This window comes from Lissotriton helveticus, chromosome 7 (assembly GCF_964261635.1).
Source record: "Lissotriton helveticus chromosome 7, aLisHel1.1, whole genome shotgun sequence".
Lineage (NCBI taxonomy): Eukaryota > Metazoa > Chordata > Amphibia > Caudata > Salamandridae > Lissotriton > Lissotriton helveticus.
This window is the reverse complement of record NC_136068.1, coordinates 1,197,012,564-1,197,039,608: the sequence shown is the minus strand read 5'-3', so window position 1 is coordinate 1,197,039,608 and position 27,045 is coordinate 1,197,012,564. Positions and strand designations below refer to the sequence as shown.

Here is a 27,045-nt window from a genome sequence, read left to right as displayed (position 1 = left end):
ATACAGCTTTGGATTGTTATCTTGGTACATGATTTATTGTTCTGGTCAAGATGATACCTGGGTTTTTGTTAATATTACTCTGCAATACTGTCTATTATACGTCTATCACCTGCATTGCTGCTATACTTACTTGTCTGAATCACTGCCTTTGCCTTATGTTTGTTGTATTGAAAATGCCAATAAAAAAAGCTACAAAAAAGAAAAACTTTACATGTATATATTTAACACTTGGTTTTATACATGCTTTTGTTTTTCTTTCTTTCTTCTTCTTTTTCTGATGTTTCTTTACCTTCCTTACTTTTCCCCTTCTGTCTTTGATGTTTTCATTTGATTAAATTACTTAATGTGAAATAGTGCAATTTTACACCTTTAGAAGTGCATTTTTAGGCCATGTTTTACCCATAAAGTGCTTGTTTTAAAAAGTATTTGGGACGTTATCAAAAGCTTGAATCTCCAGGTTGGGTCATGGTATATGCACCATCCGCATACCTAGTAATATGTGGCAGAAAAGACTATATGTAGGCTGTCCTGTTTTCAATGTTTATTTCTTGAGTATGTCATGGTGTTTTCTCATTGTTTTCCAAGCCTTTTTATAATCATTGCTTATCAGTGTTTATTCAGCTTCCTAAAGACTCAAAACACATAAAGGTATTGTGGCTTCTACAATGCAATTTATATCAGTTATGGTACAAAGCACTGATACCTAAATTACCAAGATTCTGACATGGATAGGGGCAAGCCCAAGGGGAGAAGAGAGACCAATCTTATTAGAATCCTCACTCACATAACGTGACATGCTTCTTCATAAGCAACCTCGCATCACCCAGGTATGACAATACCACCAGGGCGGACTCAACCTCCTAGTAAACCTGATGGAGGGAGTTCTGAAATAAGATAATTTCCTGGGCAAAACGGGGGAATCCAGATAAAGTTAAAAGTGCCAAGAGGGATTTCACCTTTATTATTGGTGACCTCTGGTGCATCTAAAACCAACTAAGCGATGGAACAAGATCACGATCTACAAGCCTTTGCCATGGATGTCTTTCCTAATACACCATCCACTCTTCAATCTTTGACTATTCAAGAAGTAAAATTCCAGATCATGAGATGTATCATCTGTAAGAACATTCGCACACAGACCGTGCATGTTGGGTTTCCAAATTCTCAATGTATGCCGCATCAAACTTGGCCATAGTGGTCTATATGGAGTTGTATTAATAAAGAGAGCCAACCAGAGGAAACTTCCTGCTTTTGCACTACTTACCATACGTTTGTTCTTGGTACCAGGTCAGAGGCACCATCAGGTCAACACAAGCCACATAAAGATGGCCTAGACTTAAAACGATTATCTTCCTCTTCACTAAAAGATATTGCAAGACCTGGTCTATAATGCTAACCCTTGGCCAAAGTCCGCCTGGAAATAGGAAAGAATGATTTTCGTCCATCTACAGGTTCAGCTTATCTAACTCCTGTTTGCAAAATAGCTTTAATAAATTGTTAATTAAACCTTTTGTGTGATAAGTCCCTGGATGAGTGCAAGAATGCTTTTTATAGATGGGAACAATCTCAACGCCCCACCAAGTATTGGGGCTCCTGTTACTATAGCATTTGATAACTTATTTAACATATTAGTTTCATTCATCTGTGTGTTCGCTTAGCCTAAAACACCTCCATGCTCCATCTATCGTTTTACCACCATTCTCTAGTATTTCGGTCAAATACAGGCCTGAAGAATGTTATTGTACGTTATGTTTCAGCTTTCAATGAAATTTGGGATTTCTTCAACTGTGTTGGTGTTTTTTTTCCTTTAAGCTGTAGTTGTACTCTACCTGAATGTAATTCTTTTTTCTATGTGCTTACTTCTTTAGTTCGTGACAGATCTAGCTCAAGGAGAATAGGTTTAATCAGGTAACGTTCATGGTTGTGAGACTATGCTAAACATGAAAGAACATTCCAGCAACTTGTTTGATTTAAATGAAAAGAACATGGTACTTATTCCTGTACCCCACTCTTTATTCTTCAATGATACCAGGGAATTAGCAACAGGCTTCTGTGTTTTTTCAAGAGCACGTGAAACCTTCGTATAGTTTCTGAGAATTCTTGCTGTAGTTGGTTTTTCTCTTATCAGCAATTGAGTCTATTTCCGAGTAGGCAGTGCTGGTATTTATAGCATTGCATTTTATATAATGTTCGCTTTTTGTGCATCTGCAGCTAGCCATCATTTGTTTGCAGTCACGATTGACTCAGAAAGCTACTGATGAAAAAGATCTACACAGCCAAAAGATCCTTTTCTTAGTGGATCATTTTATATTGTTTGCAAAATAGAATTTTCAAACTTGCCATATAACTGCTGATCGAGATTAATGACATTTACTCACAGTGCTCTCTTTGATAGTAAGGCAAACATAATTTAAGGTATGTACGAAGTGGTTTGTCTTCTTTCTATTTCTTCTTTAAAGATGCACTTGTACCAGATTCAAAAACAAACGTTTGACAAGAATAGAAGCTGCTCTATCTACCATTGCAGTTCTCCATTCCCTATTGTCGTTTCTGTTATGTTGACTGATTTACTGGTGGTATCCGGTGCACTAACGGACTTTAGTACAGCGTTAAACAAACCAAACAAAAGATGCTTATTTTTCTATTTCAGAGACAGAGGCATATACGAGACGAGCACAAATCTTTCTATGCAATCAACACAGTTTATGTATATGGGCAAGAAAAATATTTATTGGTAAGTTTTCGGTTTTTCATATTTGTACCTGGTGTAGAATACACATAACTGGCTAGCAGGTTTAGAAACTCAATTTCATTATTGTTACTTGTTTTAAACGTGTTTTATTCGTTTTCCACTAACGTATATACAGCCTTTGTAGAAAAGCAACAAATTAACGATTACTTTGTGTGCATCATTAGCAAAGTGAATATGGATGAAAAAACAGTTGCTGAGACAGGAAGGGTATGAAGTTCATGATTTTTACACTAGCAGTATGAACAACACAGTGTTTGGCTGGGTCTTGATGCCAATGCAAAGAACAGTCTTTCTGGTCAAACAATGTCAACCTAAGCTTAATTTACCCAGTGATTTATTTATTTATTAACATTTATTTTATTGTCATTTTCAGAACAATACAAGAATACAACATGAGCACATTGTTAATAACTCAATAACATTTAGGAAGGTAAATGCACATTACAGCAATTTAGGACATATACATTTTTAAATCTTAGTGCCATGACTCAGTTGACAGGCGAGTGAATTGTACGTTCTTGAGTATCTGGTATTCCGTGTCTTTTAACTGGCTTCTAATTCCCTGGAACCCAAGTGATGCCCTATTTGTGGGTTAGGCTCCCAGTGTGACTGTACCCCTCTTGAAATCCTAGGAGGGGGGAGGAAGGTCTTCATTCCTGCCCGTTGGGGAGGGGTCCTCTTGCCTATCTAGTACACCTGGATTAGTGATCAAACACGCGCGCAGGGGGACCCAGATGTCCTTTGGCTTAAAGGATATACGGAGTAGTTCTTGGTAAGACAATGTCTGCTCTTGCCAAAGAAGAAGGTCCTGAATCCATTATTTAAATTTAGGTGCCCATCCTCTACCCCACCTGCACACAACCCTTCGCTTGCCACCCTTCACCATCGTTTGTATGCTGCGGATATGTCTTCCATGTACCCCAGGAGCTCTACTATGGGTGACTGTTAGTGGCGCTAGGGTAATCTGTTTTAGAGCTGCAAAGAAAATTTGATTGTCGCCATTCCCATGCAACATGCAGGAAACCCGCCGCTTCTTGCCCACATCTATCGCAGGCATCATTGTCACGTAGCTTGAATTTGAACATTTTAACATGGGTGTAGTATAATCTATGAAGATATTTAAAATGTATGATGCGTAGCCGAATACTCGCTGATACATTTCCAGTTTGTTGGCAGCAATACCTCTACTTTTCTTCAGTAAGGGGTTCACCCAATTCCTTCTCCCACTGCACCTGAGCTGTCGTCCCAGTCATCTGTGTTGCTTTCTGTGTTCTATGGTACATAAGCATTACAACATGGGCAGGATTTGTACTTTGTAGTAAGCACTGTAGTGGGATCAGTGTAGGTGGCTCGTTGTCGTATTCTGGAGTAGCCACCCTCACACTCTTTCTCAGTCTAACATACATAAACAGATCCATCGCCGCAGGGTCTATATTTGTAAAAAACTGTTCTTTGGTGTGGAAGACCTCATTATTATAGAGGTCTCCTCATTTCGTAAAGCCAATTTCATTTAATAGTTGGCGGCACCTTAGTTCCTGGGTTACTTCTAGGTCGGGGTGGTGAGCCACTGGGAGCAAGGGCGAGTATATAATTGCAATGCCTAGTATTTTCGCAAATTTTTGCCACGCTGGCACAGTACATGCCACAGGATTGGAGTCAGTATCCCTCGCTCTCGCGTGTGTGGCTATGAATCCTGACATTGGCGTGGACTGAATATAGTATATTTCTACCTCTAAATGTGGTACTAAGAGGAGAGGGGTCCCAGTAAGAAGAAACTGATTACCTTGATTAAAATAATAATATTGCTGCACTTAATGAGTCTACAATGTTTAATTCACAGATTAGACACAACCAGGATATAGTATCCAACAATAAACAATTTGAAACGGTTGAATAGTGCCCAAGAATCAGGGAAGGTGATATAGTGAGGATAGTGCAAGTAGGGGAAGTGACAATAAAATCAGAACACAATCTGACACATTTACACATGAATTGAAATACTCGGATGATCAAAAATCAAGAAAGTCACTAAAATCACATGCCCCACGTAATACAATCATGTAACATTTTCAAATGGGGGTCTGGAAAGCAGGAGAAAGTTGTCGACGTTTCGACCCTCAGATGGTGCAGGTCTTCACGGCAAGACGCCGGTATTGATTCTCTTCCCCGCGGGTGACATCTGATTTATTCTCAGCGCCCTTTATCAATGGGGACGACCACAGCGTGCACCAAACAATTTGATTAATCCTTGGATTTCCATTGCCTAACGTTGGGCCTCTTTTGATTCTCGTCGCAACGCGATTGGTAATTTATAAGATATATCCCAAGTCTTCTCATGGAGTTTTTCCCACTTTGATACCAAGATGATGAGCACCGAATAATTAGGTTGTTAGTCCCAATACCCGTCCTGATGAAGACCCCATCGCAAGGGTTCTACTAAGTCCTGCACCATCTGAGGGTCGAAACGTCGACAACTTTCTTGATTTTCGATCATCCGAGCATTTCAATTCATGTGTAAATGTGTCAGATTGTGTTCTGATTTTATTGTCACTTCCCCTACTTGCACTATCCTCCCTATATCACCTTCCCTGATTCTTGGGCACTATTCAACCGTTTGAAATTGTTTATTGTTGGATACTATATCCTGGTTGTGTCTACTCTGTGAATTAAACATTGTAGACTCATTAAGTGCAGCAATATTATTATTTTAATCAAGGTAATCAGTTTCTTCTTACTGGGACCCCTCTCCTCTTAGTACCTCAATATGACCCAGGTCCCAGTGACTCTATTTGGGTAAAACCCCCCCTCTATACTCTACCTCTAAATGTGGCATATATTGGGGGGGTGTAAACCAATAAGTTGCGTAATTTGTGCCTGTGCACTAAGATAAAACAGTTTGAAATTAGGGGCCTCAAATCCCCCATGCGCTAAGGGCAAGGCTAGGATCTCCCACTTCAGTCGAGGTTGATTCCCCCTGTTCGAAGCGGGGCTTACGAATCTGCTCGGCTAGTGCCTTACCTGGCCTTTACCATTCCCTGTACCTGCAAGCCTTAAAGTATTTGCCTCAAAACAAATATTCTCTATATGCTGTGTCTCAGAATTCAGTTATCTTATCTCAGAGTGCTTTTTGTCTGATTGCAGATGGTGAGCGACTAGTTTCTTGCTCCACTTGCTTTATCTCACTCTCTAAACGAGGGAGCATTGAGCGTAGGTCCCTAAGCACCCCACCCCCCTTGGCAATGCATAACCCTCTGATGGTGGCTTCAAACGCCTTCCACTGTCGTCATTCGCTTAACCTTACCCACGTTACGTTGGAAGTAGTCTTGGATCTCCAGGTCCGTTTCCGTTCGGAGTGCCGTATCTAATAGCATAGCGGAATTGAGGCACCAAGTCATAAGAGGGACGCACCCTGCAGGCGGAGTGAGGCTCATGACCACTGGGGAGTGGACCGAGTAGGTGCGTGCAATGTGGTCTACCTGCAGCCATGTGCAGAGCCCCTCAGAAATCACCCAGTAATCCAACCTCGACCATACCGCATGTACAGCGGTTTAATATGTACCTTCTCTCCATTCTGGGTGTAGATATTGCCAAGTGTCTATTAGGCAGTTCTCTGTTATGATATCACATACTTGTCTTTGGGCATGGGTATAATGATGTGGGTATGATCTGTCCAGCGCTGGGTTAAGTGTTTTTAAAATCCCGTCCCCAAATGACATGAGTGGAACATATGTCTATTATTTCCCCCCATAGATTAGCAAAAAAAACATTGGATCATCAATATTGGGCCCGTAACAGCTAACTGGTGTAAATGGGTGAGAAGCCAGCTTACCCCATATTATGCTGAAGCGGCCTTGTGGGTCTGAGATTAAACTTGTATGTATATATGGAATGTTTTTTTTAACTAGAATCACTGTGCCTCGTGAGTAGATAGAGAAGGATGCAAAACAACTATGCACTGCCCATCTGGCAGCAAATCTTTGGGGCTGCTTAGGGTCAAGGTGGGTTTCTTGTAGCATTGCTACATGTATACCATGTCTGTCCAGGTATGCCAGTATTTGTCGACACTACGTGGGTTCCCTATTCCCCTTATGTTCCAGGTTATAATGCTATCTCTGGTTGTTTATGAGATTTTATCATCTAAGTGGCTCTTTATGTAGTCTATCATAGAGTACAGCAAATCGATCATTGGGTGCTTTTTAGTAAATGCAAGTCATATCTCTCAATATCGTGCGATGTGCTTGTAACCAAACATTCCCTTCTGCCTCCCCAACCCACATCGACAGCCCCAACTTGTCGTGATCTCTGTACCCTCCCACATAATCCAAATTCATAACTAACGACTGCCTCCGCAATGAATGCAATTTACTTATAATCTTCATAATAAATCAGTGCAATAGTTCCAAACAAAAACTATAATAAACTAAAATGTAAAGGACGAAAAATAAGGCCCACTAAGATAAAGGGTAGGGAAGGGGGAAAACAAACAAGGAACAAGATTGACACTAAGTAAAATCACTCAGGTGTGTTATAGGAAAGGAAAAAGAGGTGGGTTCACCCTGTGGGGTAACATCAGAGGGCAGGTCAGCCAACTCCTGTCTCCTCAGAGTTCAGAGAGGGAGAAGGGTGCCTGGGAGAGCAAGAATAAATGCTCAATAAAACGCATTGCCTATTTAGACAATCAAGCGCACCTGTTAGTTACATCGGCTTCCTGCTTTAAAAATATTAAAACCGTAAGCTAGTCTATGTGCATGAGGGGCATGTTCGATCATACAGTTCACTGTTCATACTCAGGACTAGTCCAATATAGTTACAGTCAATCATTATCTGACAGCTGCGATGGCGATTGGTCTTCAGAGTCCTCCTTCTCCTGATTCAACGTTCTTAAGGAAGTCCTCCACTTGTAGCGGGTTAGTAAAGAATGCTGCTTTCCCTGATGGATGACTTGAAGCCGTGCTGGATACATCATCGCGTAGTCTATTTGTGCCTGGAGTAGTTTCTTCTCGACCAATGGGAATTTCCTCCTGGCTTCTTAGACCGCAAGCGTGAAATCGGGATATAAAGCAATATTGTGTCCCTCATGCACGAGTTGTTGTTTTGTTCTTACCATCCGCAGTGCTGTGCCTCGGTCTCTGTAACTGAGCAGCTTGGCTATTATAGGCCTGGATGGTGCTCCCGGAGGCAGTATGGGACCCAGGGAGCAATGTGCCCTCTCCACCATCAGTTGGGCAGATAATGTGTCGGTGCCAAAGACTTTGCAGAGCATTTGTTCAACATATTCTTCCATTTTGCCGGTGTTGGCGCTTTCCGGCACTCCCAAAATATGTATGTTGTTGTGCCTAGAGCGCGCTTCAAGATCCTCATTCTTGGCAGCTATGACTTTTAACTGACTGTCCATTTGTGACAATTGTGACTTCCTGGCTGTCGCAGTGTCTTCTAGATCGGAGATTCGTTGTTCTGCTTCCCCAATACGTGCATTATGCTTCTCCAGCTTTTGGGCCATGAAGTCTATTTGGTTGCACATGGTGTCTGTTTTGGTCTCTATTGAGGTGGAGATGTGCTTCATGGTGATGAGGAGCGCATTTAGGTCATCGTTTGCGGCCTGCAGTGCGTCGTTTGGTGGATCAGTGGACTGCGGCTCCTTATCACCTTGGTTTTGGGGTGTTTTATGGCAGTTTAGCCTGCTTGTTTTCTGTTCTGCCAATCCTGCCCAGCTGTTGCACTCCGTTTTATTATCTGACTGAAGTAATACAGTGTCTATGCTGTTTACACACGAGGCAATGTTTAGTTAGTAGCGGTAATTAGTTTGCATGCCAACTGGAAGTTGCTAGCGTGGTATGCTGGTGGAGGATAGGTGCCAGAGAGTATCGCCCAAGATGCCGGTGTAGTTCGATCAACTTTTTGTTGTTGGCTCATAGTCACTGCCTGCCACTGCTTTTCAGTGATGAGTCTGATCCGGCTGGCGCTGCTATCCAGCTCGCATTGTCTCCAGGTGTTCAGAGGGGGCCAATGCAGAACCAGGAATCTTATCGTGGTGTTTCATGTTAATTCCACCTCTTAGCAGTTACTCACCCAGGCAGCCGTAAGATTGTCTGAGTTTTATGCATTGGTCCCTAGTCGCCAGCCGTCGATACGCCGTGCAAGTTTCCCGCTTCTAATGAGCTTTGGAGATCCACCAAGAGGCCTAATCTCATTGTGCTGCTATTGGGGAGGGAGGTGGTTCACTACTCTCCCCACCTTCTATTCCGGTTGGGCAGGGTGCCATATTTAGACGCTAGCCTAATAAAGCAGAGGACACTGTCCAGTCCGTTCTCGCCATTTATGTTGGCAGGCCCCAATTTTCGGCTTATTTGGCCTGTGATTGCATCTACTCTGCTGTATGTTTTCAAAGGGCAGGTCACGCAGTACCCTCAGCTGCCAGTCACCGCGGCGCCTATACTTCCAGAGGCGGGGCGCCCGGCCCCACCGTTCACCACACTTTCCTCACAGGGTAGAGTAGGCGTTCCGGCTCAGCCGCGTCTGGTCCCAGCCTCCCGCACTTGGCTCCTCTCTTGCACCTCGCACACACGTCTCTCTATAGGCCCCATCCCCAGGGGTCTGTGGACGGCCTCGCTGGCTTACTTGAATGGCCAGCGGCCGTCCCTCAGCCGCCGCATGCATTCAGGGCTCCTGTCCCGCGGCAGTCTCAGCCGCCAGTCGTTGCCAGTCATTGCGTCCAGGCCCTCCGGGACAGAGGTCCAGTCCACCTGTCTGCCGCGGTGCTCTCGTAGGTCAGTGTGGGCTTCCCCACCAGCAGCTGCAGGCCTCGGCTCCGCCTACCCGGCTTCACTCTCGTTCCCTGCGCACACGCCTCTGCATGGCCTGGGGAAGGCTTGCCTGATTCCTTCGTTCGCAGCCGACAGCTCGCATCAGATCGTACCAGCTATATCCAGGAACTTTCCGATTTTAATTTCTGTAACTTTTAAGATCAGAGTCCTTGCGGGAGCAGGATAGTGACGGATTATATCTCCCAGGCCGCCAGAGCCTCACACTGGTGTGGCCATCTTGCGTGTGCGCCCTGTAGCGCCCCTTTTACCCAGTGATTTAGTATTATTTATGGTTGCTGTTTTCATGTCTTGTGACCTAAGGTACTTGCACCAGAATGTGTACGAGTATACCACCTCACCTCACTCCCATAAAAATTCTAAATACTAACCACGTTACTATTTCTATACCACAAAGATCGTCAAGAGAATTCAATGCAGTGCCCTCTAAGCACCGTTTGCCAGATCCCTGCATAAATGCTTCATTGCTGTGCCCTTGAATGAGCCTTTCTCCCTTTGTTCCAAAACCCTCCTCTCTCTCACAGGTCCATCTCAGTCTTTCATTCCTCCCACCCCAGCCAATCCAGGTTCAAAGACCACAAGTCACCTTCCTTAAAAATGACAAGCCATAATTTTTCTAAATGTTAACTGTTATTTATTGCATAGTGAATGAAACCCTTTGCAAAACAACACACGCAATGTTTTAATAGGAGAATATAAGTTAACTTGTACACTTCAAATGAGGGGTTCTAGAAAAAAAACATTTCATTGTAATATGTAATTTGCTTAAAAACGTCATTTGTTCTTAAAGTTCAATGTGTCAAAGTAGAGAAGAAAAAAGTGAAGTATTAACATAAAAGTCTAGTTTCAAAAAGCTTGTTCATTAAAAAACTACTCTGGTGTGGGCAGAAGTATTTTTGCGACTATAGGTTGAAAGGTGATTACCTGGGTGTTAAGCCTACGTGATTCCCGTATCTGAAAGAACAGGTTAGTGTTAGATTCCTTACCTTAGAATATTCCCAGGCGTCAGACTATATCCGGAAACATTTCGTCAGCAGTACTCTTGCGCGTCAGTAGGCGTCGTCTGCGGCTCCGCGTCTGTGTCATGATCGCCGGGATGACTTAGTCGGAGTACTTAGGCGCCGCCCTCGTGCACTGACATCAGTTATTCTTTTTTCCTCGCCAGTAAGCGCAGATCCGGGAAGAGCAGTTACCCAAATCATTTTTTTACTAACTTTTTGGCATATTGGCTATTTCGAGTCGATATCGACTCCTGGTGCCTGTAGGGATGCCCGGGTTCAAGCCGTGCACGTCTGTCACCGCCTGATGTCGGTGACCGACTCCCACTGCCAGTGTCTCTACTGCCTCGGGCCGACCACAAGACATGCCCCGACTGCCGGGCCTTGACCACGAAAGCTAGGCGGGAGCGTTCCCATAAGCTCCTCGAGATCTGGCAGTCGGCTCCACGCCGCTCGAGGAGGAAGTCGAGGGACTGGTTGCGGAGCCGCAGCCATCGACGCTCGTCGAGTCACCACCACTCGTCGGGCTCGAAGTCCTCCGGTAAGTGGAGGAAAAAGAAGTTGAAGAGGCGTCATACCTCTTCTGACTCCCCTCGCGGGTCGCACGACGTGGCTGAGGGTTCGGGTGACACCCCCTGCGCGGCTCCATCGGAGCTGGCGACATCACATCCGGTCCCATACCCACCGGTCCCTGGACTGCATGTGACGCCGGAGGAGATACGTGACTTCCTTGTGGCCATGAGGACTCCCTTCCCTCCGTTGAGGCCTGCCAGCGCACCTTTGGGTCCCGCAGACCCGACTTCAGGCCTAAGCGGGCCGGCGGCTTCGGCCCCGGCGCCATCGGGGGCTTCGGCGCCGTCGTCGACTTCGGTCCCGACGCCGCAATGCCCAGGGGGATCCAGGCCCGGCGCTGACCTCATTGGTGTCACTCCCGGTGCCGTCTTCAGACGGCGACGCCCCCGGTTACACCCCCGGTCCGGGTCTGGCGTCGGTGGGTGAGCAATTCACCTATGACCCGGCTCCGTCATTTCTGCCTGTTTATCAGGACACGGATGAAGGGGAGGACTGGGAGGGGTCTGAGGACCCTCTGGCACAACAATTTTTCATGTGATGTCCAGGCCACGCTCATGGACATCCCCTTTGATGCCCGTCGCCTTTTCGGCGACAAAGCAGACAGTGCGCTTGAGCATTTCAAGGACTCCAGGGCTACGGCCAAGTCCTTGGGCCTGTCGGGCCAGCGCCAGCAGACTTCTGCTTTTCGCCCCTTTCGTGGCCAAGGAAGGGGCGCCCCCACGCGTTTGTACAGCCACAGAACCAGCCTCAACGTGGTCGCGGACGTGGTAACCGCCGCGGATGTGGTAACCGCTGTGGCGGTGCCTGGGGACAACGGCAAGGTCAGTCCACATCCACTCCCGCAGCATCTGCCTCAAAGCCTTCCTAGTCCGAGCTTTCAGGTCCATTCGACGCCAGTGGGGGGCAGGGCCCGCCATCACCTCCTCCACTGGCGCTCCATCACGTCGGACAGGTGGGTGCTGCAAATCGTCCAAAGGGGCTACTCCCTCCCCTACGAGGCGACCCCTCCAACCATGCCACCGCAGTACCACCGCATGTCGGGAGATCACTTGCAACTTCTTCAGGAGGAAGTTATGGCCCTCTTGGCTAAGGGGTCATAAAGCTCGTTCCTGGGCCAGACGTAGGACGTGGTTCCTACTCCCACTACTTACCCAAGAAGGGCAAAGGAGACCTCCGCATGGGAGAAGCAGATATCAGGGGCCTCTGGTCTCTGGCGGAGTCCCGGCTCCATATCAACCTTCTGGAGCTGCAGGCGATCCGACTTGCACTGAAGGCATTCCTTCTCTAAGTCCAGGGAAGTGTAGTGCAGGTGATCTGAAAGAAACAGGTTAGTATTAGATTCCTTACCTTAGAATACCCCCAGGCGTCAGACTGGATCCGGAAACTTTTGAGTAGCAGTATCCTTGCGCGTTGGTAGGCATCGTCTGCGGCTCTGCGTCCGTCGTCGTTGGCGCTGGGGTGACGTCGGCGGAGTGCTTAGACGCAACCCTCGCGCACTGACGTCAGTTCCTATTTTTTTTGCGCCAGCAAGCGCCAATCCGGGAACAGTGGTACCCTTTAGTCATGTTTTGACTAAACTTTTTGATCTTTTTGATCATATTTTTCGAAGTCGAATGACTCTGACAGTGCAGGTAGGGATTCCCGGGTTTAAACCCTGCGTCGACTGCAACTGGCTGATGTCGGGTACCGACCCCCATCGCCAGTGTCATCATTGCCTGGTGCCCGACCACGATGACAAGTCGTGCCCCGACTGCCAGTCCTTGACATCGAAGGCTTGGTGGGAGCGATCCCGCAAGCGCCTCGAGCTCCGGCAGTCGGCCCCGCACCATTCGAGGTCCCGGTCCGGAAGGAGGTCGAGGGACCGGTCGCGGGGTCGGAGTCATCACGGCTCGGAGGATCGACACCACTCCTTGAGCTTCAAGTCCTCAGGTAAGAGGCACAAGAAGTCGAACAGGCGACATCGCTCTTCCGACTCCCCCCCCCGACGCTCGCGCGACGCGGCCGGAGGTTCGGGTGACACTACCCACGCGGCTCCGTCGGAGCCGCAGACGTCGCGGCCTGCTCCATACCCGCCGGTCCCTGGGCAGAACGCGATGCCGGAGGAGATTGACGCCTTCCACTCGGCCATGAGGTCGCTCACTCCTCCGTCGGGTTCCGCGGCCCCGACTGGGAGCCCAAGCGGGCCGGGTGCTTCAGTGCCGTCGCCGTCGGGTGCTTCGGCGACTTCGGTCCCGACGCCACAGGACTCCGCCGGATCCAGGCCCGGATCCGGGTTGTCGCTGGTCGACCTTACGACCTCGCTGGCGCCGGCTCCTATGGTGTCGCCCCCTCGGTACGGTTCCGACGTCGGAGCGGCGTCGCTCGACGCCGATGGGAGATTTTTACTTCTATGATCCGCCCCATTTTTTGACCCTGAATACCAGGAGATGGGTGGCGAGGCGGATTGGTAGGGGTCTGAGGACCCTCTGGCGCATGAGTGTCAACCTTATCAGGACTGGTCAGGTGTGCTAGCGGACGCCAGTGGTCTGGACACCTCGCCAGACACTGGCTTTGTCTCCCCTCCTACCATGGCTACGGAGGAGGCGGCAGCCTATAGTGTGGTGTTGACGCGGGCGGCCAAGGCCCTATCCCTTGAGCTCCCCGTCGTGGCCGTGAGGACTAACCTCCTCACTGAGGTCCTTAAACCGCAAGCAAGCTCTTCGGAGCCTCTGTTGCAGTTTAATGAGGCCTTTTCTGACGTTCTTCTGGGCACCTGGTCCCGGCCCGCTACAGGTCCTCCTGTAGATAGGAACGTGGCCAGACGCCACCGCCCGGCTCCGGGCGACCCTTGCTTCCTGTCCACCCACCCCACCCCCGAGAGCCTGTTCATACAGGCCTCTAACTCCCAGATCGCATTCCCAACAGCTCCCCCCAATCGGAAATCCAAGAGGTACGAACAATATGGCAAAAAGATGTTCTCCTACCTGAGTTTGGGGTTGCGGTCAGTTAACACCGCGTGCCTCTACGGGCCGTTATACCCACTCTCTGTGGGACACGGTCGCGGACGTGCTGCCACAATGTCATGAGGAGGCCCGGACTAAACTCGCCCAAGCCCTTGCGGAGGGTCGAGATGCGGCACGGTACTCCATCAGATTTGGACTGGATACCACGGACTCGCTAGGTAGAGCGATGGCAACGACGGTGGCAATTCGTCGCCACGCCTGGCTGAGGTCCGCCAACTTTTGGGCTGATGTCCAAAACACCCTTATGGACATGCCGTTTGATGGCCGTCGCCCCTTGGCGACAAGGCAGACAGTGCGCTTGAGCGCTTTAAGGACTCCAGGGCTACAGCCAAGTCCTTGGGCCTGTCTGCCCCGCGCCAGCAATCTGCTGCCTTTCGCCCCTTTCGTGGCCAAGGAAGGGGCACCCCCCACACGTCCTACCAGCCACGGGTCGCAGACTACCATCCAGCACGGTGGCGGACGTGGTAACCGCCGTGGCGGTGCCCGGGGACAACGGCGCAGGCAGTCCACATCCACCCCCGCAGCATCCGCCTCAGAGCCCTCCTAGTCCGAGCTTTCAGGCCCACAAGACGCCAGTGGGGGGCAGGGTTCGCCATCACCTCCTCCACTGGCGCGACATCACATCGGACAGGTGGGTGCTGCAAATCGTCCGAAGGGGCTACTCCAGCCATGCCACCGCAGGACCACCGCGTGTCGGGGGATCTCTTGAATCTTGTGCGAGAGGAAGTTGCAGCCCTCTTGGCCAAGGGGGCCATCGAGGGCGTTCCTGAGCCATAAGTAGGGTGTGGTTGTTACTCCCACTACTTTCTGGTTCCCAAGAAGGGCAAAAGGGGCCTACGCCCTATCTTGGACTTGCAGAACGTCAACGGCTTCCTCCAGAAGGAGAGGTTCAATATGCTGACACTGGCTCAGGTCTTAGCTGCCCTATACCCGGGAGACTGGATGGTATCGTTGGACTTGCAGGACGCTTATTTCCACATCCCCGTCCTGCGGGCCCACGGCGCTACCTGCGGTTCACTGTAGGCCACGAGCACTTTCAGTTTACCATGCTCCCCTTCGGCCTTATCAGCACCCCACGGGTGTTCACGAAAGTGATGGCGGTGGTCGCAGTTCATCTGCGCAGGTTAGGGGTTTCAGTCTTCCCCTACCTACCTACGACTTGTTGAAGGCGGGCTCGCCCCAGACAGTCGTCAGCCACCTCCAGACTACGGCCGACCTCCTGCACCTGCTGGGGTTCTCCATCAATGTGCCGAAGTCGCACCTGTGTCCCTCTCAGAAGCTCCTCTTCATCGGAGCGGTTCTAGACTCGGCGCTGTTTTGGGTTTATCCTCCCAAACAGCGGGTTCGGGATATTCAGGCTCTGATTCTGATCTTTCAGCCTTTATCCTGAATCTCGGTCAGGTTGACGCTGCGGCTTCTGGGGCTGATGGCCTCCTGCATCCTTCTGGTGCATCACTCCAGGTGGCGGAAGCGGGCTCTGCAGTGGGACCTGAAGTTTCAGTGGGCCCAGCATCAGGGCAACTTGTCCGACCATGTCTTGATCTTGGAGGGCACTGCAAGACAGTTGCAGTGGTGGCGCACGGACCGTGATTGGGTCAGCGGCAGATCCCTCTCACTACCCCAACCGGAGCAGGTAGTTCTGACGGACGCGTCACTCCAGGGCTGGGGAGGCCACATGGGAGAGGCGGAGATCAGAGGCCTCTGGTCTCCAGCGGAGTCCCAGCTCCCTATCAACCTTCTGGAGCTGCGGGCGATCCGACTTGCACTGAAAGCATTCCTCCCCTCTGTCCGGGGGAGTGTAGTGCAGGTGTTCACGGACAACACCACCGCCATGTTGTACTACAACAAACAGGGCGGGGTGGGGTCGTGGACCCGATGCCAGGAGGCTCTGCGCCTCTGGCAGTGGCTGGGACATCAGGGCGTGACCCTGGTGGTTCAACACTTGGCAGGTTCCCCGAACGCCAGGTCGGACGAACTCAGCCATCGGTGCATGATGGATCACGAATGGCGTCTGAACTCGGACGTGGCGCAAGGCCTCTTTCTGCAGTGGGTAGAGCCTTGGTTAGATCTATTCGCCACAGAAGAGAACGCGCAATGTCAACAGTTCTGCGAGTTTGAATTTCCATTGCGGCGCTCGCTCGGCGACGCTTTTCGTCGCGAGTGGAGTTGCGGTCTATTGTACGCCTTTCCGCCTATACCACTTCTGCCCAGAGTACTGAAGAAGATCAGGCGTGACCGGGCCCAAGTCATCCATGTGGCTCCGGACTGGGCACTGAGGTTCTGGTATCCCGAGCTACTCAGCATGTCTGTTGATTACCCGATTAGTCTGCCTCTTCAGGAGGACCTTCAGTCGCAGCAGCAGGGGACGGTCCTCCACCCGAACCTGTCCAGTCTCCACTTACATGCGTGGAGATTGAGCGGCTGCAGATGAGGCCATTTGACTTGCCTCCTGAAGTCTGTCATGTCATTCTGGCAGCCAGGCGTCCCTCCACAAAAACGGTATACGCCTGCAGGTGGAACAAGGTTGTGGCATGGTGCACAGCAAAGGCTATGGATCCCCTTTCTGTCCCTCTTTCAGAGGTTCTCCTCTTTCTTCTTCCTCTTGCCCAGCAGGGCTCTGCTCTGGGCATTATCAAAGGGTATATCTCGGCTATTTCAGCCTTCTTAAGACCTCCTGATCAGCCTTCTCTTTTCAAGTCCCCTCTTGTAAATAGGTTTTTGAAGGGCATCACCCATATTTTCCTCCAGTTCCTTTCGTGATGCCTCAGTGGGACTTGAACCTTGTTCTAACTTTTCTGATGTGCACTCCCTTTGAGCCGCTTCATAACTGTCCTCTTCAGAGTAAGGAGACGAAGACCACTTTCCTGGTTGCCATATCACCTCTGCCAGGAGAGTGAGTGAGCTCCAGGCCCTTTCTTCTAAGCCTCCTTTCCTTTCAGTCCATCCGGACAAAGTTGTGTTGCGGACGCGACCCTCTTTCCTGCCCAAGGTAGTCACAGCCTTCCACATCGGGCAGTCCATCACTTTGCCCACCTTCTTGCCGCCTCCGCATCCCTCGAAAGAGGAAGAGAGGCTCCACCGTCTGGACCCAAAACATCTGCTCTCCTTCTATCTGCATCGCACACGCCAGTTCCGGGTGGATGACCAACTCTTTGTTGGTTACGTGGGCGCTAAGAAGGGACGGGCGGTGCACAAACGTACCATTTCTCGATGGGTCGTCTTGTGCATCAAGGCTTGTTACTCTTTGGCTCGAAAGGAGCCTCATGTGGGGCTTCGTGCCCATTCCACACGGGCCACGACGGCTACTACTGCCCTGGGCTGGGGAGTCTCCTTGCAGGACATCTGTCAGGCAGCTACATGGCCTCAGTGCACACGTTCGCAAGACACTACTGCCTGGACAGCCAAGTCCGGAGAGATGGCTTTTTCGGCCGTTCCGTTCTCCAGGATTTTCTGGTGTGATCATTGGTTCGCAGACCCACCACCGGGGTTGGTATTGCTGGGGTATCTATTCTAAGGTAAGGAATCTAATACTAACCTGTTTCTTTCAGATGCACAAGTTACTCACCTTCGGTAACGATATATCTGTAAGAAACAGTAGTTAGTATTAGATTCCTTACCGCCCCACCCATCCTCCCCGTTCTGTGAACCGATATCTAGGGTTAAGGTCATCCCCTTTCAGGGCCCTAGTTTTTATGGCACCAGTGTTGGTTTTTATCATGGCTCTGCGTTTTCTGGCGCGGAAAAGCTGTGTATAAGTACTGGCGTCTAAGTACTCCGGCGCCAACGACGCCGGATGTGGAGCCGCAGACGACGCCAACCGACGCGCAAGGGTACTGCTACGCAAAAGTTTCCAGATCCAGTCTGACGCCTAGGGGTATTCTAAGGTAAGGAATCTTATACTAACTACTGTTTCTTACAGATATATCGTTACCGAAGGTAAGTAACTTGTGCTTAACGGACAACACCACGGCCATGTGGTACTGCAACAAACAGGGCGGGTGGGGTCGGGGACCCTGTGTCGGAAGGCTCTGTGCCTCTGGACATGGCTGGAACACCAGGACGTCACCCTGGTGGTTCAACACCTGGCAGGTTCCCTGAACACCAGGGTGGACCAACTCAGCCGCCGGTGCATGATGGATCACGAATGGTGTCTGAACTCGGACGTGGCGCAAGGTCTCTTTCAGCAGTGGGGAGAGCCTTGGTTAGATCTGTTCGCCACCGAAGAGAACGCGCAATGTCATCAGTTCTGCGCGTTGGAATTTCCAAGGCAGCACTCGCTCGGAGACGCTTTTCGTCGGGAGTGGAGCTGCGGTCTGTTGTACGCCTTTCCGCCTATACCACTTCTGCCCAGAGTGCTGAAGAAGATCAGGCGAGACCGGGCCCAAGTCATCCTTGTGGCTCCGGACTGGGCATGAAGATACTGGTATCCCGAGCTACTCAGCATGTCAGTCGATCCCCCGATTCGTCTGCCTCATCAGGACGACCTTCAGTCACAGCAGCAGGGGACGGTCCTCCACCCGAACATGTCCAGTCTCCACCTACATGCGTGGAGATTGAGCGTCGACAGTTGAGGCCATTTGACTTGCCTCCTGAAGTCTGTGATGTGATTCTGGCAGCCAGGCGTCCCTCCACAAAAACGGTATACGCCTGCAGGTGGAACAAATTTGTGGCATGGTGCACAGCAAAGGCTGTGGATCCATTTTCTGCCCCCTTCCAGAGGTTCTCCTCTTCCTGCTTTCTCTTGCCCTGCAGGGCTCTGCTCTAGGCACTATCAAAGTCTATCTCTCTGCCATTTCAGCCTTCTTAAGGCTTCTTGATCAGCCTTCTCTTTTCAAGTCCCCTCTTGTAAATAATTCTTGAAAGGCATCACACACATGTTTCCTCCTGTTCCCTTCGTGATGCCTCAGTGAGTTTTGAACCTTGTACTGACTTATCTGATGTGTGCTCCCTTTGAGCCACATCATAACTGTCCTCTTCATCTACTGTCTCTTAAAACTGCATTCCTGGTTGCCATCACCTCTGCCAGGAGAGTGAGTGAGCTCCAGGCCCTGTCTTCTAAGCCTCCTTTCCTCTCTGTCTATCCGGACAAGGTTGTTCTGAGGACTCGCCTTTTTTCCTGCCCAAGGTGGTTACAGCCTTTCATATCAGGCAGCCATCACCTTGCCCACCTGCTTTCCGCCTCTGCATCCCTCAAAGGAGGAAGAGAGGCTCCACTGTCTGGACCCAAAACATGCGCTCTCCTTCTATCTAGACCGTGCACACCAGTTCCAGGTGGACAACCAGCTCTTTGTTGGTTATGTGGGCTCTAAGAAGGGACGGACGGTGCACAAGCGGACCATTTCTCGGTGGGTTGTTTTGTGCATCAAGGTTTGTTACTCCTTGGCGAAAAAAGAGCCTCCTGTGGGGCTGCGTGCCCATTCCACCCGGGCCGCGGCGGCTACTACTGCCCTTTATCTGGGAGTCCCCTTGCAGGACATCTGTCAGGCAGCTACGTGGGCCTCGCTGCACACGTTTGCTAGGCACTACTGCCTGGACAGCCAAGTCCGGAGAGATGGCTTTTTTAGGCTGTTCCGTTCTCCAGGACTTTCTGGTGTGATCTTGGTTCAAAGACTCACCACCGGGGTTGGTATTGCTGGGGTATCTATTCTAAGGTAAGGAATCTAACACTAACCTGTTTCTTTCAGATGCACAAGTTACTTACCTTCGGTAACGATATATCTGTAAAGAAACAGTAGTTAGTGTTAGATTCCTTACCGCCCCACCCATCCTCCCCATTCTGCGAACCGATATCTAGGGTTAAGGTATCTCCCTTTGAGGGCCCTAGTTTCATGGCACCAGTGTCGGTTTCTTGCATGGCTCTGCGTTCCTGGCGCGAAAAGCTATGTAAACACCTGATGTCCGCGCGCGAGGGCGGCGTCTAAGTACTCCGATAATGTCATCCCGGCGATCCCGGCGATCCCGGCGATCCCGGCGATCACGACGACGGATGCGGAGCCGCAGACGACGCCTACCGACGCGCAAGGGTACTGCTGACGAAAACTTTCCGGATCCAGTGTGAAAATGTAGGCGCAACAGGAGTTTACACTCTGCAAAGAGTGCTGGACAAACGCAGGTAACGTGAAGTATTAATTCCGATGCTTAATGCATGTTGTATCTGTAGTCTTCGCCAGCCACTTAAGCCGATGGCCCAGGGTTGACAGGCCACCTAATCAATGGTTCATAAACTGAGTTTTTAGTGACATTCGAATATCAGCTGTCCAGGTAGGTCCAGGTACGGTTGCCTGCCGAATTGGCAATCGCTGTTTATCATGATCCAAGCGTGTTTTTATCTTCCATGAAAGATATGCAATTATTGATTTGTTTTTTGAAAACTGCAAAAGGAATGGCTGGTCCCAGAACTGCTGATCTTGGAAGTATTTCAAGCTATTTAAGAAGAAATCTCTGTAAGTACGGTTGGGAAGGAACTTAATTTGCCTTTCAGATGGGCGCACATATGCGAGTTCAAATCTTTGTCGTGTTCATGCGAGGCGCAGTTTGAGTAGTTAAACCGTTCCATTTGGGTAGGCATTTTTTCAAAGTGGTAGTTAAAGACATCCACATTTGCTTGGAAAATATCTAGAGGTAAGACCCATCAGTCAATTTCCCCTGCTTTCTAGGATGGTAGTTTGTGACTCGCTATGTGAAGACTCCGGGCTGGAGTTTGATATAGGTGTTTTATTAACGCTTAACTAGGTCTCAGACACTATGGATACTGGAGCCGCTATGGGAGGGGCCATGTCTCTGAACCTCTCTGGCTCCTAAATCTGACTAAAACCATTAAGCGTAATGAGTTCTTGATCCTGCTGAAAAAAATACAACAGAATGATTTGCAATTTCCTTGGCCTTACATTATAATTTGCTTTTTTCAGATGGTTCATCCCTTGACTCTGATTGACCTGTTGTGTATAGTGCACGATTCCGCCCAGGGTCTTGTTTACTGTAACCTCGCTAGGGGTAGTATACTCCAAATTTAGCCACTCCAGGTTCCCCTAAATCCAAGAAGTAACTGGTTTTGGCTGACACATAGCCTTAGAGTCTATTTATGACCAGGTTTCTGAGTTGACCCGGGCAGGCTGATGCGTCAACAGGGCGCAGTAGTCATTGGTCATTAGAGGAGTGGCAGAAGTTACTCCAGCCTGCTCGTCGGTGGAGACAGCACACACAAACCATGCTCACACATCTATCTTAAGGGTAAAAGGCCTCCTTTAATAGAACAGGTCTGGAAACTGTATCATTAACCACCTGGGCAAAATGGCTTACAAAACGTATCCAGCCTCACTAATACATTGTGGATTCCTAAAAATCCCACCCACCCTAAAACTCAGACTCCCAATAATTCAAATCTTCCCACCACAACATTTTGACACATATCCTGGTTCCCTCTGACGTGCTTGCAAGTTCCAGTTCCACTAGCGTAAATATAAAACGCTGACATCCAATTCTCAATCGTGGTCGGTGCCCTTGGACCTTTCGCTAACTCCCACTCCTCCTCCTTAGATCCTTTTTTCGCCTGAACCTGCCTATGTAGCAGTTAAACATCCAAAATTTCACGTTTCCAAATTCTTTCTTTCATAGATTGTCAGATGCTCCCCCAAAGGCATCGAAACACCCATGTAAGGTAATCTTTTGTTCTTGACCATAACCCCAGATTCCCCTGTAACACCAGTGCCGCTAGCCATCGCGCCTGCAGCAGTATCATGAACCACTTGTTGGTCTGTGTGCTTTACTTGCTTTCCCGAATCTGTGTCCAGAGCAACTGTTTGCACAGTTGAATACTTACCTACCTCCCTCTGCATTCTTTGCATACTCCTTTGACTGGACTGTGACACAGATATCAACTGCCGCACAGTTCGATCTTGATTACCTTTCTTGCCCCCCCTCCTCCTGCTCTGTCACCTTGCCTCTTAAAAATGAAGGGAGTACTGGTACCTTCCTGTTCCCAACTTCCTCTCGTCCCTGTTATCCCACAGTGACACCAACTTGGCAACCTGCAAAACACCAACAGTTCTCTCGCCATTAGCACCTTGCCCCTCCACCCCCACCCCCATCCGCCATCTTCAGCAAAACTGCATCATCCACAATCTCACCTTCTTACAGAGACCGCTCTTCATCATATTCCAGCAATTCCTCCTACCTGCCCCTCCCCATTCCCAACTCCCCCATCCAGGATGTGCGCAGAATGGTGTTTCTCATCGATGTCAGGCAGGTCGCTCCGTAGGCTCTTCAGCCTGGTGTCCAGGAAGAGCCAAGTCCTCTATCAGTGTCACTATACATTTTGAGACTGACAGTCACATTCTCTGGCCTGTGTCCTGAAGGCAGGTCATGCCCACAGTCATCACACCCCGTAGCCAAACCACTCGCCCTCGGACATCCTCATCTCCATGTTGAGCTCACTGGAACCCCATATCGAGTTATGTATGGGATGTACCTCACCTTTGTCACCCTTCTCTACCGCTGACTGCCGGCGATAAGGACGTTCGCCTACCTCCCCTTGCAAAAATTCCCCCTCAACCACCTCCAAGGAACTAGCTACCTTTCACTTCTGGACCTTATTGAGCATGGGGCTCACCCAACTAGGGATTATCATCCTTCCACTGATAACTCTAGTTTCTCCCTGAACAAATACCTCCTCACCACCTGCTTGTCGAAAACGAACCTCTATATTACCCTATCTGCCCCTCTATAATTATGGGCGCTGCCTTCTTCGCCTGAGACTCTACGGCTCTCTTCTCTGCAGTCACTGCCATTTTGGCTGGTGCTGCTAAGGTTCTTTCCTCTACATTTTGCAGCACATATGGGGAGACTTCTGAAAATTCTGTGCTCTGCCGATACACTGCCGGGAACCAGGTCCCGCCTGCATTCCCTGCCCTGTACTACCCACTCTCCCTAAAACCTACGCTGCTCTGCTGAGACATACGCAGCGCTCCTCATCTCACTAAACCAGGCAGGGCTCCAACAGAAAACTAGCTCTCCTCCGCCAATGGAGGTCCCATACCCGCCTGGTAAGCAACATGTGCGCCCTCTGGCCTCCCACATTTTGTGTTTACATTTCTTACGCTTAAATGCTGGCGTGAGCAGGCCATATCAGGGGCCGCCACTCTCCCCACCAGTACACTCTTTGAGCGTTTCAAGCCACCTAGGCTTGTTCCAGCACTCCTGACTGCAACAGATCCTTGCGTCACTCCTCTGGCATAATCTTTGGCGCATCCACAACTCGACTTAATCCTACCATGTTATTTACCATAGGAGTGAAATTATGCCCAATTTTAAATAAATGCTAATCTCTTCGGCTTACCTACACGAGTCATGCCTACCAAAAACTCCCTGCTCCAGGGTGTGACAAAGCCAAAAGATGCCACCTACCACCCTTCCACCCTTTATAAAATCTAACCTATGTGTTCACCCACCCCACCGTATTAACAATGAGTCCTCGTGAGCGCTGCCAGAGTGCACCACATGCCGACAAGCCCGGGGGGAGACTTGGCAAGCCCATCTACCCCCAAACTGCCAATCTGCCTTTGTATGGGAACTTTATTATTGGCAATATGTTAAAAAGATTTTCTTAATGTGGCTGTGTGTGGTTTGTGATGTGTGGCTGTGGGTTCAAGCCTTCTCCATTTTGGCTTATGCTGCTTTTGCCTTCTTGACCTTCCCCATGACATCTTGTATCATTGTTATCAGAAGGTGCCTGTCCACTTGCGTTGGCCTGACCAAACCTAGTTCTGGAGGTCCTGTGGTGCATGAGATCACCCGCAACTTCTAGGCAGAGTTTTCTGAGGGACCCTCTGTTGATGCCCTTTTCTTGAAGGGCTACCTTGCTCAGAACCCAGTTGGTCGATTGACATGCTGCCTTTTATTGGGTTTTTCTTTTTTCTTTATTTTTTGGGTTTTTGGGTTACCTACACGCATTTAGCAAACCCAACTGTGTTGTGAATTATTGGCAAGTTTCATGACTGTTGACAGACTCCTCTGGACTGGGCCTCTTCAATTTCAGTATTCAGCCCCTCCACTGGACCAGGATTCAGAGCCGCACTGCCTGAAATAGTCACTAAGGTGTACAGATGAACTCGAACACAATACTGTTGCCCTCCTCAATGGTCCGCTGCACATTGACCATCTATTATGAACATTGAATACACAAAACGAGAGGCAACAGAAATGTAAATTTAGTATAAACCAACGGTCAGAAGTCTTGAATGTTGACTCAGAATTTCCTTTAATATATATTTCCAAACCGTCAGCCAACGCGTTTCACTTTGAGAAAGGCTTCATCAGGGCTGCAAATACGAAAAAATAACATTTGTCATCAAATTGAAAATGTACAGACTAATATGTACAGGCTAGTAGTTAAAAAAATGCAGTTTTTTTCCAAAAGCAAGTCAAGTGCACATAGTACTATATTCACATCGCAATCTGTCATATAAATCTGGCTCCACCCCGGTCAAATTCATTCTTGTTGTCTGAACGCTCTTTACTTCACTTTAAATAAAGTTATTTTGCCAGTTGACTGCTTTTTGTTTTTATAAATTCAATTTTTGTCTATCGTGATTATGAAATTTATCAGGCGGCAAAAAATACGCTCTACTAGTGGAATTTAGTACTGTAATATGCCGACTGAACTCTAAACAAAACTTATTTTTTCTATCCTAATGCTCTTTGTTTCACTTTTGAACAAATCTATTTTTGTCTTTCGAATGCACTTTGTCTTTATAAATAAAAGCTCGATCCCCTTCATTTTCCAGGTGTCTGGCAAGTTTTGAGTTTTTTACACCCTGGTGCATTTTTCACCTTACATTTTGAATCCATTTTAGCTCAAGTAACTAAATCCATACTCCTATTTTATCGTCTTTCTAGTGATTATTAATTTAATTTTTCCCACTCAGAATACAGGGTGGAATCAAGAATTGCGAATAATGACACATTTGGACAAACGCCGCCTGTGGTTAGACCAGGAGTTAGATTTTACTACCCCTGAACTAATATCTTTTGATTCAAAACTACTTTTGGCCTGCATGTAAGTTTAGAATATCAAGAAATGCAATGACTGAGATTACACACAGCAAAGAATAGACTGTGCGTTTAATAATTCTATGAACTTGTATTGATTTTAGGTACCTTTTATAACGCTGATACAGATTAATGTGCTACTAGAATTTTTCTGGCATTGACAGAGGCTCAGATCATTGGGTAAGAGACACACTATTCACATGGACTCTTCCTCTTTTTTAAGCTCACATTGCATGGACAGTTTTATGGGAATCTGTATGGGTGTTTTTCTTCTGCAATTTTATAGATCACTTTACTAGACTTGGGCGTGCCTGTGGCTTAATACTGATCTACTTTTCACGCTCCTCTGCCCATAATCCATACCAATGTTTTTTGCACTTTCTGGACTACAGTTTCAAGGATTTTAATCGGGTAGGGCAGTAAGGAGATTGGTATGAAGCTCGCTGCGTCGTAAGGGTCCAGGGATGTTTTTTTAAGTAATGGAGTTACAATAGCTTGCTTCCAAGCCTCTGGTACCACACCTTTCTCCAGTGACTCGCAGCAGATCTTCCATTGCCATGGAAGAGTTTCTTCACCCAGGGTTTTCCAGATTTTGTGAGGACACACTTTGAGCCAGCTGGTTAAAAGAGTCCTCTAAGGGGGCGTCGAAGATGTCCAACGAGGTAGCTGACTGGGGTTCAAAAACAGACTTCTCGGCTACACCAGCCGGGTCATCAGATTGAAAATTCCCGACAATTTTAGTTATTTTGTCCTCAAAGAAGACCGCGATCTCATCACAGAGTTTCTGTGATGCTGCTACCTTGTTGCTTGCACATACTGGACTAGATAGGTTCCTAACAATTCCATTCCAAAATGGCACCCTAATAGCATCACAGGGGGAGCTACTGAATAGGGTGAAGGAAGAGAAGGGATCCGCTAGAGAACAGGAAACTTAGGGGAGGTAAGCTGTGGCTCCCAGGGGATACTGTGTAAACCAAGGGAGATGGAGAGAGAGGCCTGTATTCCCATCCAGGATGCGCTACAAGAAACAGGAAAGAGAGAGTGGAGAAAACCAGTGACGGGATCAACAGAAGGGTGCAGAAGGCTGCTCGTGGAGAGTCAGTCATACCGGAAGGGTTCGCTCTAAGGGAGCCCCCCCAAAAAGTGGGGTTCATCAAAGACAAATCAGTATTTACCTAACCTCCGCGACAGGACTTGCATCTTGATGCTGCCAAAGAACTCCCAAGCACAGCCTAACAGGGTATTGAGCTTCTTCGCCAAGACAGACGGACACGATTACATAGAGGAGCCTGAGAAGAGGACAGGAATGGCACTAACGAAAGACTGTCTCCTTGCTTTCCTGTGAGAATTCAAGCACAAATTGCGAGAGGAGCTCAAGACCGATCATACATTGTCCCGGGAGCCTCTCAAGACAGAATTAAATGAGCGCGTGATGACACTCCAGCAAGATGTCGATTCATTGGGAGTGAGAACTATAGACCTCGAAACCAATACGATGGACTTGACACACCGTACACAACAAACAGAGAAACAACTACTAAGAATAAAGTCCCAACTGAACACGACTATTCTGAAAAATGAAGATTTGGAAAATAGATCACAACTGGAAAACATTAGAATTAAGGACCTGGAGGATGGAGTCAAGAGCCCTGACTTGGAAGCCTTTGTCGTGAGTTTTTTTGGACAGTAAATGGAGAATCTCATATGAAAGTCAAGGTGGAAAGCATACACAGAGTAGGGAGGCCCCTAACGGGAGAGAAAAAGTGACCAAGGGATGTCTTGGTGAAACTTCACTAATTTAAAGTAAAAAAAGCAGGACACCAAGAAGCAAGAAAGAGAGACAGGGCGTCCTT

At 48.7% G+C, this 27,045-nt stretch overlaps 1 protein-coding gene across 3 annotated transcripts in view; it reads left to right on the top strand.

The window, feature by feature from the left end:
* Window positions 1–27,045, top strand: part of RHOT1 (ras homolog family member T1) — a 688,574-nt gene that overhangs the window by 449,438 nt on the left and 212,091 nt on the right. For all 3 annotated transcript variants that reach the window (XM_078654375.1, XM_078654374.1, XM_078654373.1), the window contains exon 16: window positions 2,651–2,734. In XM_078654375.1, the coding sequence (XP_078510501.1) occupies window positions 2,651–2,734 (84 nt within the window). The remainder of the gene's footprint in view (window positions 1–2,650; window positions 2,735–27,045) is intronic.